The sequence below is a fragment of the Coffea arabica genome, chromosome 2e (genome assembly GCF_036785885.1).
Source record: "Coffea arabica cultivar ET-39 chromosome 2e, Coffea Arabica ET-39 HiFi, whole genome shotgun sequence".
Lineage (NCBI taxonomy): Eukaryota > Viridiplantae > Streptophyta > Magnoliopsida > Gentianales > Rubiaceae > Coffea > Coffea arabica.
In genome coordinates, this window is record NC_092313.1 from 11,254,062 (window position 1) to 11,271,580 (window position 17,519).

The window sequence follows — 17,519 nt, forward strand, 5'->3', positions numbered from 1 at the left end:
GAATCAGACGGGAGAAGCTTGAAGAGTGCAGAAATGTAGTTCTTCCATTTCCTTAGTGTAGGATAGTGTAATAAGTGTAGTTCATCCATTCTTGTATAATGGCTAGATTAGGATGAAAATGGAGATGAAGAAAGAGAAGTTGAAGCTCAAGTGACATGGGTTATCTCTTCTCCAACTCTTTATCTTTTGTATTGGATTCTTAAATATAGTTAATATGCAAGTTCTGGAATTTATGTCTATTATGTGTTTCTAAAGTTTATGCCTTGGGTTTGGTTGAACTTTCTATGATTGTTAGTGTTTATCATTTGGCTATTTAACTGCTATGATTTGAGCAAGTTATTTAGCACTTTAACTCTTTAAATCATGATTAATCTGGTACCATTAATTGTGATTATCTAAGGTGTTATTTCTGCAATGAAAATTGAGATTTAACATTAGTTCAATAAGTGCAAAACATAGGGAGTACACTCACGAAAGTAGAGGTGCACCTATGTGATTTTTAGTGATTCATTTCATGTAATTTCACTGAAGAAATGAACTTGTAGCTAATTTCATAACCATGAGAATATGTATGGATTAGTTATAAGTATAATTGATTCACTACGAAAGTAGGATTCAAATGCATAAGGAAATTACACCATAATTAGCCTAGATGTAGTAATTAATGATCCAAATATAGCACTTGCATGAGTAGTTAGGGATACCACAACCTAAGGAGTTTTTATTTGTTAATTTCTTGTATAAGTGCAGTAGGTTAAATTTCTTATCATTAATTGATAGTCTAAATAATAAAGAAACTTTAGTAATACCGGTAGTTGTTCACTCTTCCCTGTGGGATCGACCCGATATATACCCTAAACTACTAGTTGATCTGTATACTTGCAGTGAACGGGTGTAATTCGGTATTTTTTAGCTTGCACGTATGTAAAATACCCGTCAACCTTAGCAACTCAAATGGACAATGAAAATGAAGACATTCGATGGGTTCGAGAAGATGATGGAGATGAAATCCTCCACTAGCCTGAATTGCTGAAATGCTTAGTTTTTGCTATTAAAACTGTAAAAGTTGTAACTATAAACATAGTCCCAATTTCATATGCACTTTTTGTCGATGCAAATTCAGATTATCCTTGTTTTGTCTTTGCATTTGCCTACTTTGAAATTTCTATTTTAACCCACCTACTTGCACTTTAAAATTGATTTGTTTGTAGATGAAAAACTTCGGTCTAGTTATAGCCTTACTATTATCATATTTGTTTGAGATTTTGCTATCCTTTTTGCATTTGTGTTCTTCCTTTTGTTAAATGTTTTCATTTGTAGGAATGGCAAGGACTAAAAGACAGAAGATTAATGGAAATACACTTGTTGATCAACCCGAGGATATAGCTGAAAATCAGAATCACATTGAGGAGCCTAATTCTACAGGTACATCTCTAATAAGTCACGCTAAGTTTTGCAGTTCATTCTTGAGATCCAGTTTCAAAATTTCAATTCTACTAGTTCTTTTGGTAATGAAATTCACTAGGGTCATATTTCATGGTTGTAGATGAAGAAAATGCAGATGAAAATTCACAAAGAAAAACTAGAGGGCCAACATATATGACAGAAATATGGGGTAAACCTAGTAGTTGTCATCGATACAAAGTTAGATTTGATAAGGATAGTGAGCCTGTTGGCAAGAACAAGTCCAAATTTGCTGAGTTCTTAGGAACAATAGCAAGAAATGGAAAGTATGCTCCTATAGACGTGACAGATTGGCGTGAAATGACAACTGATAAGAAGCAAGACATGCTTGTACTAGTGAAGGTAATACATATTTTTCTTGATACAAATGTACATCTGTACCTTTTATATGACAAAAATATGTATCTAACTATTGGAGGTGTTATTGTAGGAAAAATTTCGTCTTCCTCCAGGTGCAGATTTCTGGACTTTGAAATCTATTGGCAAAAAATGGAGAAATTGGAAATCAGCTTTAAAGGCAAAATATTACAATCCAAATGAATCCATTGAGAGTCAAATTAACAATAGGGATCAACGGATCTTGAAAGATCAGTGGAGAAATCTTCTGGCTTATTGGAGCTTAGAGGAAACAAAGGTATAGTTGTTTTAACTATTAAATATCAATCACTATGTTGAGATTATAAGTTTCTACTATTTTCTATAATTTCATAATACCAGCGAGAAGAATAAGATGAGTCGGACCAAGAAAACAATGAATCATAAGACAGGGAAGAAATCGTATGCTCAAATTCAAAAGAAATTGGTAAATCTGTTTAACATTTTAGTTTAATTTAGTTTTTCCTTGTATCACCTAGTGGTCTTATGGAGACATCGTTTTCTATAGATGAAAAAATTAGGTCATCTTCCATCACGAGTTGACATGTTCGAACACTGTTATACTGACTCAAATGGAAACCCGGGAAATGATGACGTTGCAACTACATTGGTGAGTCACTAATTGGTTGATGAAATTAGTACCCTAAATGACTGAAATTGTCTACTAACTTAAGACTGATTTTATCTTGATTGATGTAAGATAATCGATTTTAGTAATATTAAACTTTTTCTAGATTTTGAATACAACAAGCTTTGAAAGAAAAAGTTAGCCAACTTCCTCCTGGTTCTAATGATGATGTTGGTCGTGATGATACATTCGCCCAAGTATTTAGGGAAGATAAGAATGGACGTGTGCGCATGTATGGTCTAGGTGTGACACCATCAGACAAATGGGGTAATGCACCTAGTCGCAGCACTTGTCAGCGTATTGTTATGGAGCAAAAGGCAGCAATTTCTAAGATGGAAGAAAAATTTGCTGAACAAGATCAGCAGCTTAAAGACCAAGCCAAAGAACTTACAGAGCTCAAAGCAATGGTGTGTCAGCAGCAAAATAGTGGCTCAAAAACCGGTGGCTAGATAAATTCAACATCCTCTAATCATGTTTCAAAATCACCTATTGGTGCTCGTTCTCTTCAGGTATGTTCATGATTCTTTTCAAGAATTTATTGTGATTATATCATGTGAGGATGCTTTTATTGTTTGAAACTTGTTGATTAATTAAACTGCTATTTTGTTTGGTTATGTTGAATACTAAAACATGGCAATTTCAACTTAGTAGGGTCGTGGTTGATAAGTTTTATTGCTGAAAATTGGAGAAATGTTCAAAATGCAAGGGAAACTCTATCAAATTTTTTAAAATAAATTTATCTAATTCAATTCTATGACTTTAAATTATCTTGTAGGAAGGTGATTGGGTGGATATTGTCAGTTTGCTTGATCCAACAAAATATCTAGCTATTGGTTGCCTCCAAGGAATTGATCCTTCTAAAGTTGTTGGCGGACAATCATTAGGACCATGTTGGTGTGAAATACTAGTACAAATTGTGGTGGAACGCAGCGAACAATTGATTAGGCCTTATGGGCTCTTGCAGACAATTGAAGATGCACTTGGTGCACCGATTGCTTGGCCACTGAAATTGGTATACTTTGACACAAAACTGTTTTGTAAGTTGGATGGATAATGAAGTGGTGTTCTTACTTAATGTATAGGTAAAGATTCATGAGGATTGATAGTTGCACTTTTAGAAAAGACAATGCTGGATTCTATCGCAAGAGTTGGACAACAGCCTTTTGTTTAGAGAAGCAATGCTAGTTTTTGAGTTAACTTCAAATTTGTGGAATATTTTTGTGAGGATGCTGCTGGATTCTATTGCAAGAGTTGGATGGCAGCCTTTTGTTTAGAGCTAGTTTTTGAATTAACTTTAGATTTGTGTACTTTATGAAATGGTCATAAAATTTATTATGAGAGGTATAAACTTTCAAGCAGATTTATATTCTTTGGCATAGTGGCTATCTTACTTTTGCATGTTATGTGTTTGGCGTATTGTATTAGGAGATTAGAGTACAAAATTTGGATGAAAATTGCACCAAAAAAAAAACAGATAGCTATTGAGGCACTTGCCAATGTCTACATTGAAACTAATGCATCTACTAAAACCACATATCATGACACTTTTTTGAGAGTTTGAAGATTCCTTTTAACAACGGTAGAAAATGCCCTGAAAGACAGGTAAACACTGCATTGTGAACTGCCTCCATTAATGTATATAATGCACTTCATTGTGCCTAGACAAACACCTTTTGGCAACATGTACAAGTGTCCTAAAAAGGACAAAACTGATACCAAGTAAAACGCCTTTATAGTGCATCTTTAGAGACATTGGTTTGTGCCTGTTTGCAATTTCTTTCATGGCAATTGTGAGTGCATCAAATTCATTAAACATGGCATTAAAAAGTGCCTCCAACCTGTTCCAAACAGGTAGTTTAGTAGACATTTCATGTGTGTGCCTCAATAGTCTAAGTGCCTCTAAAAGTTCCCTATTCCATCATTTTGTTGTGCCTCCAAATATAATTTTTCTTGTAGTGAACTAAATGTACAAATGTATCTTGGAACATATGGCATTTTGTAGGGAATGAGCGCATGGAACAATCTCTCTAGTTGAAGCAAAGTGCAAGGCAACTCAAGGAGACTAACGTGTACATGAAGCAAGATAGGGAGTTGCGCGGAAAAAAAGAAAAAGATGGAAGCTACAAGCAGGGGAAAAGGATCCGAGCTCGGATCCCCTCCCAAAGGCCACATATCCGAGACCTCAGTTTTTATTCTGCAGAAGCCGATCCTAGAGCACAGGATCCGAGCTCGGATCCATTAGGAATTAGGTCTCGGATCTTCTTCTGCAAGAGACGTGAAAGAATGGAAAAGATGATCCGAGCTCGGATAAGTTTTTTAGCCCTCGGATCCTAGGTCTCGGATCTTTCTCTTTCCTCTACAATTTGCAGAACAACTTGTGTGCATTTCACACTTACCTTTTGACTCATGTTTCACAACAATTTCCGGCTGGAAGCTGTAAAATGCACTTTGTACATTTGAAGAAGTAATATTGGAGATTCCAATTAAGGGCATTTTTGGAATATAAAGTGAAGAGACAAGTTAAAATGGAAGGGGAGGACATTATTGAAAGTAGGGAGAAAGGAAGTTAAAAAGGAGATTCTTTTTCTTGTCTCTAGCTTAACTTAGATATAGTGGTAGATCTAGTTTTTCTTTCTATTGAAAAACTTGAAGAACTCTTGATGTACTAAAGGATTATTGATGGAAATGAGGATGATGGAGCTTGAAGATCATAGTTCTCCATTTGAATGAGCATTTCTTCATCTTTACTCTCTTATTTGTCTTACTAATGCTTTGTTACATTAAAGATAAGAGTTTTGGTGCTAAATCTACCATGTCTAGCTAAATTTTCTTGTTCTAGAGATAGATGAAACTACTTGTGACTTGAATATGGATGAATGAAGTGATTATTGCTACATCTTGTACTTGCTAGTTCATTTATTCATGATTTAATACTTGTGAATGCTTGATCATCATTTACAAGCCATTTTAATTGTTATTAGTCTATGAAAATAGTTGACAATAATGAAAAATGAATGAATGAAACCTAAGGAGTGGACACACGAAAGTAGTGGTGCACTTAGATGGATGTTTATCACATTTCTTGTGCTAGAAGCTGGTTTATGCCTAAGATTTCACCACGAAAGTTGGGAAATGCTTGTGTAGACTAAGTTCGGTTCATTGGTGAAAGCAAGTTCCGATGGTTTGAGAGGAATGCATCCTCAACAAGACAAGAGTATTAGTGATATTTAGCTAATTTATTCATGTTTAGGTACATTTGGTGGATTCTATACCCTAAAACATTAATGTTTAGTTGAATTACTTCGAGTTATTAACTTGCATTGTACTACTTTAGCATTTAGTTGATTAGTCTAGTTGAAATTGTTGGAAAGTTTAGATAATAAAGGGAGCCAAAAGCCTTAGTAATTCATAGTTGATTTCCCTGTGGGATCGATCCTAATTTTCTTATATACTACGATTCACGACCCGTGCACTTGCAGTTAACGAGGGATTAGGTTAAAATTTAAAGCGCAGGTATAGGCCTCATCATTTACAATATTTCAAAAAAAAAAGAAAAGAAAAGGAAAGAAAACACTTGTTGCCCACTGAATTTGATGTAATTTCCATGTGAGTACTAAAGAGATAGTTGATAACTAATGGGAGTACAAATCTTTTTTTTTTTTCATATTTGTATATTCTAGGAAAGTAAATGCTAAGAATTCTTTGATATACATATGAAATATGAGGTAATTTTTTGAGATGAATGCAAGATTACATGACTTATCCAATTTGAAACGAATGGAGCAGTCCAAATATGTCAACTAAGTAAAGCTAGAAATAAAAATGAACGTCATCATGCATGTTTCTACAAATGCAGTTCAAGATTAATGCATGCAAGGTTCCCTGCTAGAAATATAAGGGGATAAATGGCTACCATATGCTATGCAAAGGAGGAGGAATTTAGTAAAGAGGTGCATGCTCACAAAGTGTCTCAGCTGCAAGAACAGCAAGTTCCTCATAATCAGGGATTTGCCTGACGGTTTTCGAGCAATAGGATCCCGTCTGTTAGAGATGCTACTTTCCAAGAAAACTCCTTCAAATATCTCCTACAGCATCAATTGAAAAAGGTAAAGCACCCTGTTGTGAAACTCTTTGGATTAAAAAAATGACAGGTTTCAAGCATTGGGATGAGCTGGTATTAGACATGCCCCAGACAGGTAATCGATTATTATTATTATTTAGATAAATGTCTATTTACTGTTGCTATCAATTGCAAAGTTAGATTCTTTTGAGTTTATCTGTTGATTTTTCTTTTTTTTTTTCACTCCTTCAAAACCCGGCTGGAGCATAGATTGGTTGAGGTCTCAATGTCGCTTTTCTGTCCATATCCGCTATGTTTTGGATAGGATAAACCGAAAAGAAGGAAAGCGCTGGGAATGTATTGTCGAGGGCTAAAAATGGTTCAAACAAGAAATTTGTGCCTGTGTACGTCACATGTGAAAGGAATTGTCCTGTTTTTGGTTGAAAAGAAATGTCTCTTTCTCGTTCTGCCTTTTTTGAAAGGAATTGTTCATCTACCAAGTACTGATCGAGAAGATAAAGGAAAATTATAATATTAGTATATATGGCAAAAAATGGGAGAAAAAAATCATAAATTTTGTATACGTAGTAGTGACTGAGTCACATTTTAATTAATTGAGAAAACCCCCTTTGTGAAACCACTTGTTTGTTCGTAAGGGGATGTAAATGCACTTGTCATGCAACTCGGAGATCTGTTTGGTTATCAAGATTTGCACAAAAAAAGTATGCAAATTTTGTTTTACTTGTATCATAAATACAATTTTCAATTACCTTTCTATCATACATACATGCATTATATCACAAAAGTTCTACAATATTACTTCATTATTTAAGATAATATTTCTCAAATAATCTACCATCCAAACGGACCTGAAATTATTTCAAAGTTAAAATAAGGGCTTGAAAGAATTGTTCAAATACAAATTCTAGTTTCGTACAAGACACAATGTGAAAGGACATACGGCGTGTTCAAATATAATACCATGGGTAGCTCACGGGCTTACTAAAACCAGTTTCTGAATTGGGCGTTAAAAAAAGTAGGGCTTGAGACTTGAGAGTTGAGACTTGTATTTTTTTCCCGCTTAGGAAAAGTATCGTGCTCAATCCTTCTCTTTCTGAAATAAGTATCTAATTTTCGAAATAATTGACCTTAGAAGAGAAAAGTAAAAATGGCGGTTTTGAAGAGAAAAAGGTCAAACAACAGTGAAATGGGCACTTTCGTCACAAGGCAGCTGCATCAAGAGAAACTCAGATGAATGATAGCTTTTTGGATTGGACTAACGGTCCACGGTCTTCCAACAATAGAGAGTTGAAATAATTTTCTTGGTCAAAGACATTCCATTCCAACCATTATAAAACAAAACAGTCTTGATTATACTTTTCTTGCCTATTTAGCTTGGTTTCTTATGAGAAAGGTCAGCTCCATCATGCAACAGAACCAAATTCAGAACTAGAATCCATTAGCCTCTTCCACAAGAATCTTGGACAGCCTTTACCTAAAGGAGGCTAAAAAGTGATATTAAAATTAAAAAAAAAAAAGAAATGTAACATAATGAGTGCGGGAGTCTAAAACTCGTGAACTAGAATCCATTAGCTTCTTCCACAACAATCTTGGACAGCCTCTACCTAAAGGAGGCTAAAAAGTGACAAATTGCGAAATGTGGTATTCTAGTTCATGGAACGAACCAAACGATAACAAGTGTACAAGTACAACTACAGCTGCCTAGTTTGGCAGTTTGCACACAAATGCTGTAAGATATGTGCCCCGAAAATTCTGCGTTGAAAGAGCTCGAGACTGTATTTTCCATCCACAATCTGGAAGCCATCAGCTCGAAATTCTAACGTTAGCACCAGATTCTTTCAAGTGTGGTTCTTTGATTTGTCAGAAGTGTGGAGATAAAGCGAACTTTTGTTGGTTTTATTTTTCTCAGGGAAATGTATGTCTTAGGTTTACCTCGATGGTCAAATTGTTGATTCTTCAAAAATTGGTGTATTTAGTTGATTCTTGCATGATATTGCAATTCACTGCTGTACCTGAAATACCGTCAAGGATAACTTGACGCCTTCTAAGAGTTGAAAAATAAATCCTGGCAAAAAAAAAAACAAAACATAGTTCAAATAATAATGTAGCTCCCATGCCAGACATTCCTCTCCTAATATTTTACAGCAAGATCTCAGAGCAAGAATAACAATGGATAGGACCAGAAAGCATAGAATCATATTAACCATTAATGCGCAGATTCTATCATTTTCTTCATGGAGAGGAAATGGAAATGAAACTTGCCAGCAAGCAATGATCACTGCTAAGTGCTACGCGTTATAGGAATTACCAAGACAGATCGGTTATATTTTCAGTTTCTTCTTTCTACGAAATTAATGTATGAAGTAAGACAACTTTCGTGGTTGCGACTGTGATCAGGACAGCCATTGTCTCAATGCTGTTAGAAATCATGTGTGAAAAAGATTAGGTGACATCAAAGGAAATCCAAGGCATACTATGGAAAAAGAAACACACGCTTATTTGATGGCACTCATTTTATAAGAAATCTATGCCAACTAGAACTGGCTGTACTATAAGTGTTGATTAATCAGCTTAGGCAGCTTTTTCCCGGTAATTGGCATCTCCGATAAGCATATAAAGCTATTAGCAATGCATTGATGCTTATGTTATTTGTTTATTTTGCAGCATTATATCTCATTAACCATAGAAATGCAGAACAGATGGAGAAACATTAGCAAGAATCCAATGATCAAAGATATGGATCGAAAATGATTGATTATCAGTTGAGTGCGAAGAGGATTGCTTGACACGATATAACTGAAATGCCTTTTGATGGGAAGAGTATCAGGGCTCTTTCTCCAAGTTCCTCAACTGCTTTGAGGGGAAAAATTACAACCTAGTTAGCGGAATAACTTGTCATAGTATCAAATTTCACAAAAACCTGGATTTCTTTGTTTTTTTCACGGTGTTTAACTACTCTTCCCTCTGAGGGAGATCACCCATTGTCAACATTTGTGTAGTTCTCTCATAGTTTTATTACCATCAGAGTCCAGAGACAATCAGACAAGTCTGGCTGTTCCTTAATAGTTGCATAAAGTATTTGAGGGGATAGCTGGCGCTTCAAACAGAAGTGCAAGAGAGTTGCGCTTAGACAAAAAAAAAAAAAGTGCAAGAGAGTCTTTAACTACTGAGATCAGTCATTTATTAGGAGAAGAAAAATGAATGTGTAAGAGTTACAATGGACACAGTTTTTACAAATATCTGCAGACACATTTACATTGTTGTCGAGATATTAAAGCTAATTAGCTACAACCCTTTGGCTGACTAGCATTATGAATTTTGACTTCAGATGAAGGGTAAGACTGTGCAAAATCTAGTAGAGAGCTAAAATGTAGTCTCCCAGAGCTTTTAAGGACTTGATTAATGGAACAAAGTAATCGGAGAAAAAGAAAAAGGAATCAATAAATGAATTAAATGAAGTCTAGTTGAAGATTGTGCGTATAAATTGCTCCACCCTGGTCTTTGTGCCTAAACCTTACGAAGAAGAAAACTTGTGTCTCCTCCAATACGTCCGGTCTCCTTCAACCTCCACCAAATTCTTCATTACCGCATCTGAGGCACTTGTTAGGAATTCTGACCAATCCCTATTCAGAAATTAAGAGCGAAAGTACATCAGATTTGTTTCTCCATATAGTCATGACATACATACATACATATATACATATGTGTGTGTGAAGAAATACGTATATATACAGACATACATAGACATCTGTGTGTTGTTTTAAGTGTTGTACCGCAGTGGGTGTGTGTGTGTGTGTGTTTTTTTTTTGTTTTTTTTATTGTGGTACGTCTGTGTGTGAGAAGAAATACGTAGATAGGTGTGTGTGTCTGTATTTTTTTTTTCTGGTGTGTGTACTGTGTAGTGTGAACATTCTAGCGCATGCATGTAATATTCCAAATAACGTGAATGCTCACCCTGTTGACGTATCAAATGTGAGTCCAACCGTGTATTTCGCCTCCTCCAGAGCCCGGCTAAACCGCTCCAAATTCTCCGATGTACAGGTACGGCTGTCCATAACATGGAGTTCAGAAGGTTTTACGTTGCAAAAAATTGGTACAACCTTCTTTTGTAGCTCCATCATTAGAGCCAATTCGTGCAGGCAAAAGTGGGATTTGCAATAATTTGGTGAAAACACGGCCACTCCAACCTTGCATTGGTGAATTCCCACGTCAATTTTTTCGAACAATTTGTCGCCTGGTTTCATGTTCTTGCTGTCCAAAAAGGGGCTTACCCCTAGTCTTTTGAGATGATCGTAGAGCAATCCTGCAACATTTTTCTTCGTATCGATTCCTCGGTGATTGATGAACACATCGCATGGTTTTTGCTGCTGTTTAGGTGTTAATATTTGATTTCGGTATCTGAAAAGCAGTTGGCCAGTTTTCTTGGCTGAAGATGCTGTACGTTGCATGGCCCCAAGAAGAAGAAAGCTGAAAATGTGTAAAGTTTGATGGTTTTGTGTGGCTTTTGGGATTTTGCTGTAATTTAATGTGGTAAATTTGTAATGAAGATTCTTGGGTAAGCTAGGCTAGTATTTATAGATTTTGAAGCTCTTATTAAACCACATTCTGATTAATCATATGTAAGATATTTCCAAATTGCTGAAATGTATACTAATCCAAAATAGACTTTGAGCAAATACCTGGTATTTGTTTTGACAATTGTGCGAAAAAGAGTAAGAGAGTTTGAATAGGATGACTGGAGTACTCCGATCAGAGGAACGAGGAACTTTTAATCCTTCAAACACGGTTGTTAAATAAATATATTTTATGTTATCCTGGCCTAGACTATGCAAAATCCAAGTAAAGCAAGGAGCTCCGGTCTTTTCATTTTGCTTGCTGCTTAATTAAGAAATAAATATTCCAACCATCTGTCCAAAAAATTTTCTTATTTTTGTTAATAATAATTTTTCTCCATAGAATTGTTTTTGCCGGGTTCTTCTTTCTTTCATCTTATGAGGGTTTTTATTTTGTATCACACTAGTTTAATTAATTACTGAATTAAATTCTATCATGAGGCCAAAAAAATCTTAACGTAGTGGTTAAAATTGAGATCTAAAGAATTAGATATTTGAGATTCAGATCCACCTACCCTGCCATTACTTCTTAAGGAAAAAAAAAATAAGAATTCTATCATGAGACTTTTCCTTCGTTTCTGAATTCTTTGATGAAATCTTGTGACTATTTTAAATTGTTTCAAACTTGTCCTAACATTATGAGTCAAGCTAGCATTTCGGCTTGAGTACTTCTGAAATTTCTTTTCTTTTTCTTAATGTACAGTGGGGGGTACGGGGGTAGAATGTTGATATTGTCATAACTTTTGCATCAAGAATGTGCAAAGGGTCACTTTCACCTGAGGTGACGAGTGGGTTCAGTCTGAGAATCAACTTTCCTTACTACTTTTATAATTTGATAAGGGCCACTTAAAGTATTGACACGCATATAAATATACACACTATCAGTGTACAGAAAATTAATCCAAATAAATTACCCTCACCTGAAATGAGATTAATTTGTGTTTCAATACATCATTCCATCTACTTTTTCCAATTCTAAGTTGTATTGATATTTTTCCTTGTTCAGCAATTTTCTTCTTTTTATATTCACTGTACATGGATCTACTCTGTAGGAAGATTATACAGAATCAACTGTAGTAGGCTTCGAAATTATTTGGAAAAAAAAAAAAAAAAAAAAACTCCAGGTTCCTCTAGAGCTTTGACAAGGACAACGATAGACTTATTTTGCAAGGTTTTACCATGACTAAGAGGCACTAGCAAGGCAATCAGCTGCACTAATTACTTCAGCATCACATGTACAACCTCTGTCATGTATGCCAGTTGATGATTTTTACATCATTTGTTGCTCAAATTTTATTTATTCATCTTATAAATTAGGGAAGATAATATCCTTGTAAGAAGGACCTTAAAATTTGGCAGTCCAGAAGCTTGGTATCTGATTTATCAATATCAATAAGAAAATGACATACGTAAAATGAGTAGTTTGGTTGGATTGTGATGTATCTAGAAGTAGGACGAAGGGTGTACTTATACCAAGTCTGCATCCAGAGACCTCTTCTCGTACACATCAATTTATACATATATATTTTTTCTAAAGTAAGACTTCATGTCTTGCAAAGAAAAAGAAAAAGAGTTAAGATTTCACGGTCACGTAACTAATGTTTTTATCACATAAGGTGAGTCTTAAGAGCCAAGCACATCATCTTTACATGCCATGCCACATATTCCGTCAAATCATTAAAAATTCAGTGGTAAAGCTCATTTTGATGAAAATATTTCTCAATGAGATTATGGTATTATGTGAAGTGTAGGTTAAGGTGGGGAAAAAAATTGGTTACATACATACACTACTATTATTTCAGAACATGAGGAAATAACCCTCGATCAGCTTTTCAAACATTACATTAACGGAAAACTTGGGTGAATAATGTATAAAATACGTAGCTCGGTGAAGTTTAATATACTTTCAAGGGTATTTGAGGTCACAACATGCACTTTTACGATCATCCAGATAATTAGTTAATGGCCAAATTAGTGACCTGTGGCGACATTTAAAAAAAAAAATCAAGAATTTAAGGGGCAAATGTTTAACCGATCGATGACCTTGAATCAAAACCCAACAATTACCTCAAATTTTGCAAGTTAATACTATACTTTTGCAAATAGCATCGTTTTAATTTGTCATTAAGCAAGTTAATATACTTCTGCATCGTTCTAGGAATGCTTAATTCCTTGTGTATATGCATGGGGGGACGTAGACAACGTATAAGATAGGGTAACAAGAACTGGAGTTCTTTCATTTCCCTATTCTGCTTACTCTCTCTATTTTTTTTTTGGCTTTCTTTTTACTCTAACCTTCAAACCCATGTTCCTCCTTTGACCAGCCGTCTCAAAATCTGCAAGCCATCTTCCTCATTTGACTAGCCATCTCTATCCCATCATATATGATCTTAAATGTATTTATTGAATATGATCTAATCGTACTCGTGTCGAAAAAGTAAAAAAAAATAAAATAAAATAGCAACAGAAAAAAAAAAGAGATCAAGAAGAGAGCAATTTTTTAAAAAAAATAAGATAAAAATGTTATATTTTGTGAGTTTGAGGAGAAAAGAGTAGCACAACGAAATCTGGAACAGAAAACGGGATAAAAAAAAAAGGGGAAGAAGAAAGAGTAGGAAGAAAAAGTTGCGGAGGAAGGAAAGGTAGAAGCAGGAGGAGAATAGAAGAGAGTCAGAGAACGCAACGTGAGTGCCCTAGCGTCAAAGGAGAAATACGAGGAAATTTTAATTTGGGTTCAAAGTTTTAACAATTTTATATTTCGACCCCCAGAGTATCTCAAAACTGTTGACACACATAGAAATATTTCACAGTTTATCGATAGTCCTAAATTTTAGTGCTGTGTTTCAAATAAATCTCCAAAATTAATTCTAAACTATGGAATAGACATGAAATCATATGAAATACTAGTTGATTATTCTAATGCTATTTGTATTTTCTTATTAAATAACTTTGAAACATCAAGCATGTACTAGTATACCTTACTTGATGTTAACCTACTGTTGGACATTTTACATAATATTTTAATTTTTAATTAAATTATATTAATCACATCATACTGACATCATCCAAATTTTGACACCGAACGAACCCATTGACGCTGATCCCTGAACTGTACTGAATCGTTGTTCGGTTCGAGTTTCAAAACACAAAATACTGGTAACATTTCTTATGTTACACAGTGGAGGTGTACGCTTCATGCTATATGCTTTAATATGCTAACAACTATTCTCTTTAAATCATTCAATCATACCGTGATTAAGTTGAACTCTTAAAGATGAACATAAGTCAATGCATGAGCACATGACGGGTGTGTGTTAGCGTATTAGCGTGTAATAGAAAACCCATACCCTACAAAATAGGCAATGGTCTACGTGGCCATTTTGTCAACGGATTGGATAGACATCATTTTGCAGAACATTTGTCGCATCAAATTGATGAATGCAAATTCACCTAAAACAAGGAAAGATAGAGTAGACAATGGACCGAATACAACGATAAGAGTTAATGCCCTTTTATCGATTTGTTACCATCAAATTTTTCATTGAAAGAGAAGTCTTTGTATCCCAAAATCCAACAGGAAAATGGAAAATATAAAAACAAAGCTGGAATTTGACCGTTCAGAGGGGAAAACTTTGAATTTTTGACTTGGTAAAGGAAGAAAGAATTGTCATCTTCTTCTTCCTTACCTTCCGAAAACCAGTAAAAAGATGAGCACGCGAGACTTTCATTAGGGACAACTGGAACCACGTGAGATTTTGGTCGTCTCGTGGGGTGACAATTCTGGAGCTGCATTTCGCGGCTATTGCGCTTGTCTTGTGGGAATAGCTATAAATTGTAAATCACAGTTTTTGATTGGCGTTTAAACAACGTTAGACAACTCAACGCCTCTTATCTCTTGATTGCCAAGACAAGAAAATTCATCTATTGTTATTTTTAAAATGGTACACTCTTAGTGCGCACTTGGAAATTGCAAATTCTTGACAAATTCAATTCTCACGAGGTCCGCCTACGCAAGTATCCACTTGTCGTCATTGATTGCCTCAAAAATACCACTTTTTTTTATTTTATTTTAGGCTGTTAGCCAAAACTCTCACTCTTTCTTGCCTTTCCAAAATCAGTTGAAACTACTTGCCTTGTTTGGAAATGGATTTTCTATCAAAAAATCTCTACATTTTTCGTGAACACATTTTCTAATCACTTTTTTATCTTATATAAATTAAATCGTTACAGTACATTTTCTACAAAAACTTCAGAAAATTGCAATCCAAACACAATCAAAAGGTTGACCGTGAATTCTTTGGATGACGCAGCCACAACTAAATTTGAATAATTCTCATGTTTTTTTGTGGTTGTAGTGGTTTTTCAATTTTCTTTCTCTGTTGTTTCTTATCCCAATTGAATTCAGAGTTGATTTTTGGAGATGAAAATGCCAATCAAGCCTTATAAGCTGATTTACCTCACCCCTCATGTCACCCCGCTTCCATTTGTTAGCCAAATTCGCCAGACACGTAAGTAGTTATAGGTGAGCCCTTCTTTCAAGTCATCTTCGAAGTTTAAACATGGTTTGGTTCCCCTTAGCTGCAGAAAATACACAAATAAAGTTAACGCCCATTCATGCCCCTCTGCTCGAATTTAGATTCTGTGTAACTGCAGAAGAAAAGTTTTAAAGAATTTAACGGTCGAGATCGGTCCAGTTGACCTTGAGCTGATCTCAGCCGTTAATCTAAAATTCAAATGAATGATCAGTCAAGGTGAACTTCAGGTCAACGGTCGAGATCAATCCAACCTGGACTGGACCAATCTCAATCTCAGCCATCATATGCTCTCTGCAGTTGCAGGAGACAATTCGGACCCCCTTTACCCTATTTATTGTTCTTTAGTTAGTTCGATTGTTGAAGGAGTCCATGCCATACTCTCACAACGGGGTGATTCAAAATTTAATTTTCCTTCAAGAGAAAATTTGTTGTTCTTATCGATTACTGAATAAGGTAGTCCCATTTTAGCGTGAACTTATTTTCTAAAGAATCACCAAAGCTTATTAAGATAAGACCAAAATATCATGCACATAGAAGTTGACATCACATGTACTATGAGTGATTGCATGATAGACAACTTATGATGGCAGCTTGTCCGTTCTAAAAGCTGATGTAGCACAAGGCTCTCAAATCACAGATGAGGGTGGATGCAAGTCACACCATACAATTAATGATTTAGATCAGGTCATACTAACTCGAATCAAATTGAACTATTCATTTCAAAGTAAAATGATATATATATACATATATGTACGTTTGTCTGCATACATTGAATGAAAGTCTTAATTCAAACCGTGTAAATATAGTCCAATCTAAACTATTGAATTTCTCGAATTTCACTCGTAAGAAAAAAGACTAGTGGCATTGCATTTTGAACCTTAATTCATAACAAATTTATATGTTAACCTGGCCAAACCCCCATTAACGTTAATTGCAAATGTTTTTCACCTGCATTAAGATAATCGATCATTTGCAAGTGCGCATTATGAAATTGGATTGAATTTACATCAAAACACTCTCATGCAACTATTACTTTAGAATAGTTCAACGTTCGCTATATTGAAATCACACATTATGACACTCCTAAGTATATTTTGCCACGCTTTCCCTTGGTTGATTCATGGCTGTTACACGAAAGTCAATGTCTTCAATTAGCGAGTAGCAATTAAAAGAAGGCACACATCATTAATTTAGCACTATTCCACCATTCAAGTTTGAACTATGTGGATAAGATAAGGATTACACCATATGTCAAACCCATATGCTGTGGACTTGTGAAGCATAAACATGGTGTCGATCGGTTTCTAATTTAATGCATTATAAGTCGGATAGATTTTGACCCTCACAAAAGCATTAAATGCAGGTCCATGACCGTGATTTTGGAGGATTATATTATAGTTTTGCACGTCCTATTTTCTTCTGGCCCAAGGTTGGTGTATAGTTGTTACGGGTATAGATGGACTCGTTCTTGAATGAAGGCACCAACGTTTATCATATAAATAAACGCGGGGGCTACAGAGAAAAATAATTAATGGTCTTTGATTTTGAGTAATGACTTGGTGGGGCTTTCAGGGTTGTATGGTCCGATCCGAAGTACGTTATTTGATTAATTTGGCGCCCACCTGATCAGAACTGTGGGAAAGAGTAAAATAGAAATTTTCTTTCTCCTTGAAGTGTTAAATTTGATTAATCCGGTCAAGACCTTAATCATTCTGAAATTCATCTGTACATGTCTTCTTCGAGCCAGAAGATACTAAGATGAAACTCATTTTGGTACAGAAAACGTGCCAGCCAAATGCCAGTTTGCCCCAGTTTGGAGTTTT

At 35.2% G+C, this 17,519-nt stretch overlaps 2 protein-coding genes across 2 annotated transcripts; one reads left to right on the plus strand and one right to left on the minus strand.

Annotated features, from left to right (window-relative positions):
- Positions 1-2,347: 2,347 nt before the first annotated feature.
- LOC140036104 (uncharacterized) lies at positions 2,348-3,570 on the plus strand. Its single transcript, XM_072077376.1, has 4 exons — positions 2,348-2,453; positions 2,591-2,874; positions 3,243-3,479; positions 3,550-3,570. The coding sequence occupies exons 1-4, from the start codon at positions 2,348-2,350 to the stop codon at positions 3,568-3,570; spliced, it is 648 nt and encodes a 215-aa protein (XP_071933477.1).
- A 6,199-nt stretch (positions 3,571-9,769) lies between these two features.
- Positions 9,770-10,996, minus strand: LOC113728555 (probable 2' cyclic ADP-D-ribose synthase BdTIR). The gene is made up of 2 exons (XM_027252951.2): positions 10,503-10,996; positions 9,770-10,171 (listed from the first exon to the last, which is right to left on the minus strand). The coding sequence occupies exons 1-2, from the start codon at positions 10,994-10,996 to the stop codon at positions 10,063-10,065; spliced, it is 603 nt and encodes a 200-aa protein (XP_027108752.1). The 3' UTR covers positions 9,770-10,062.
- Positions 10,997-17,519: the final 6,523 nt, after the last annotated feature.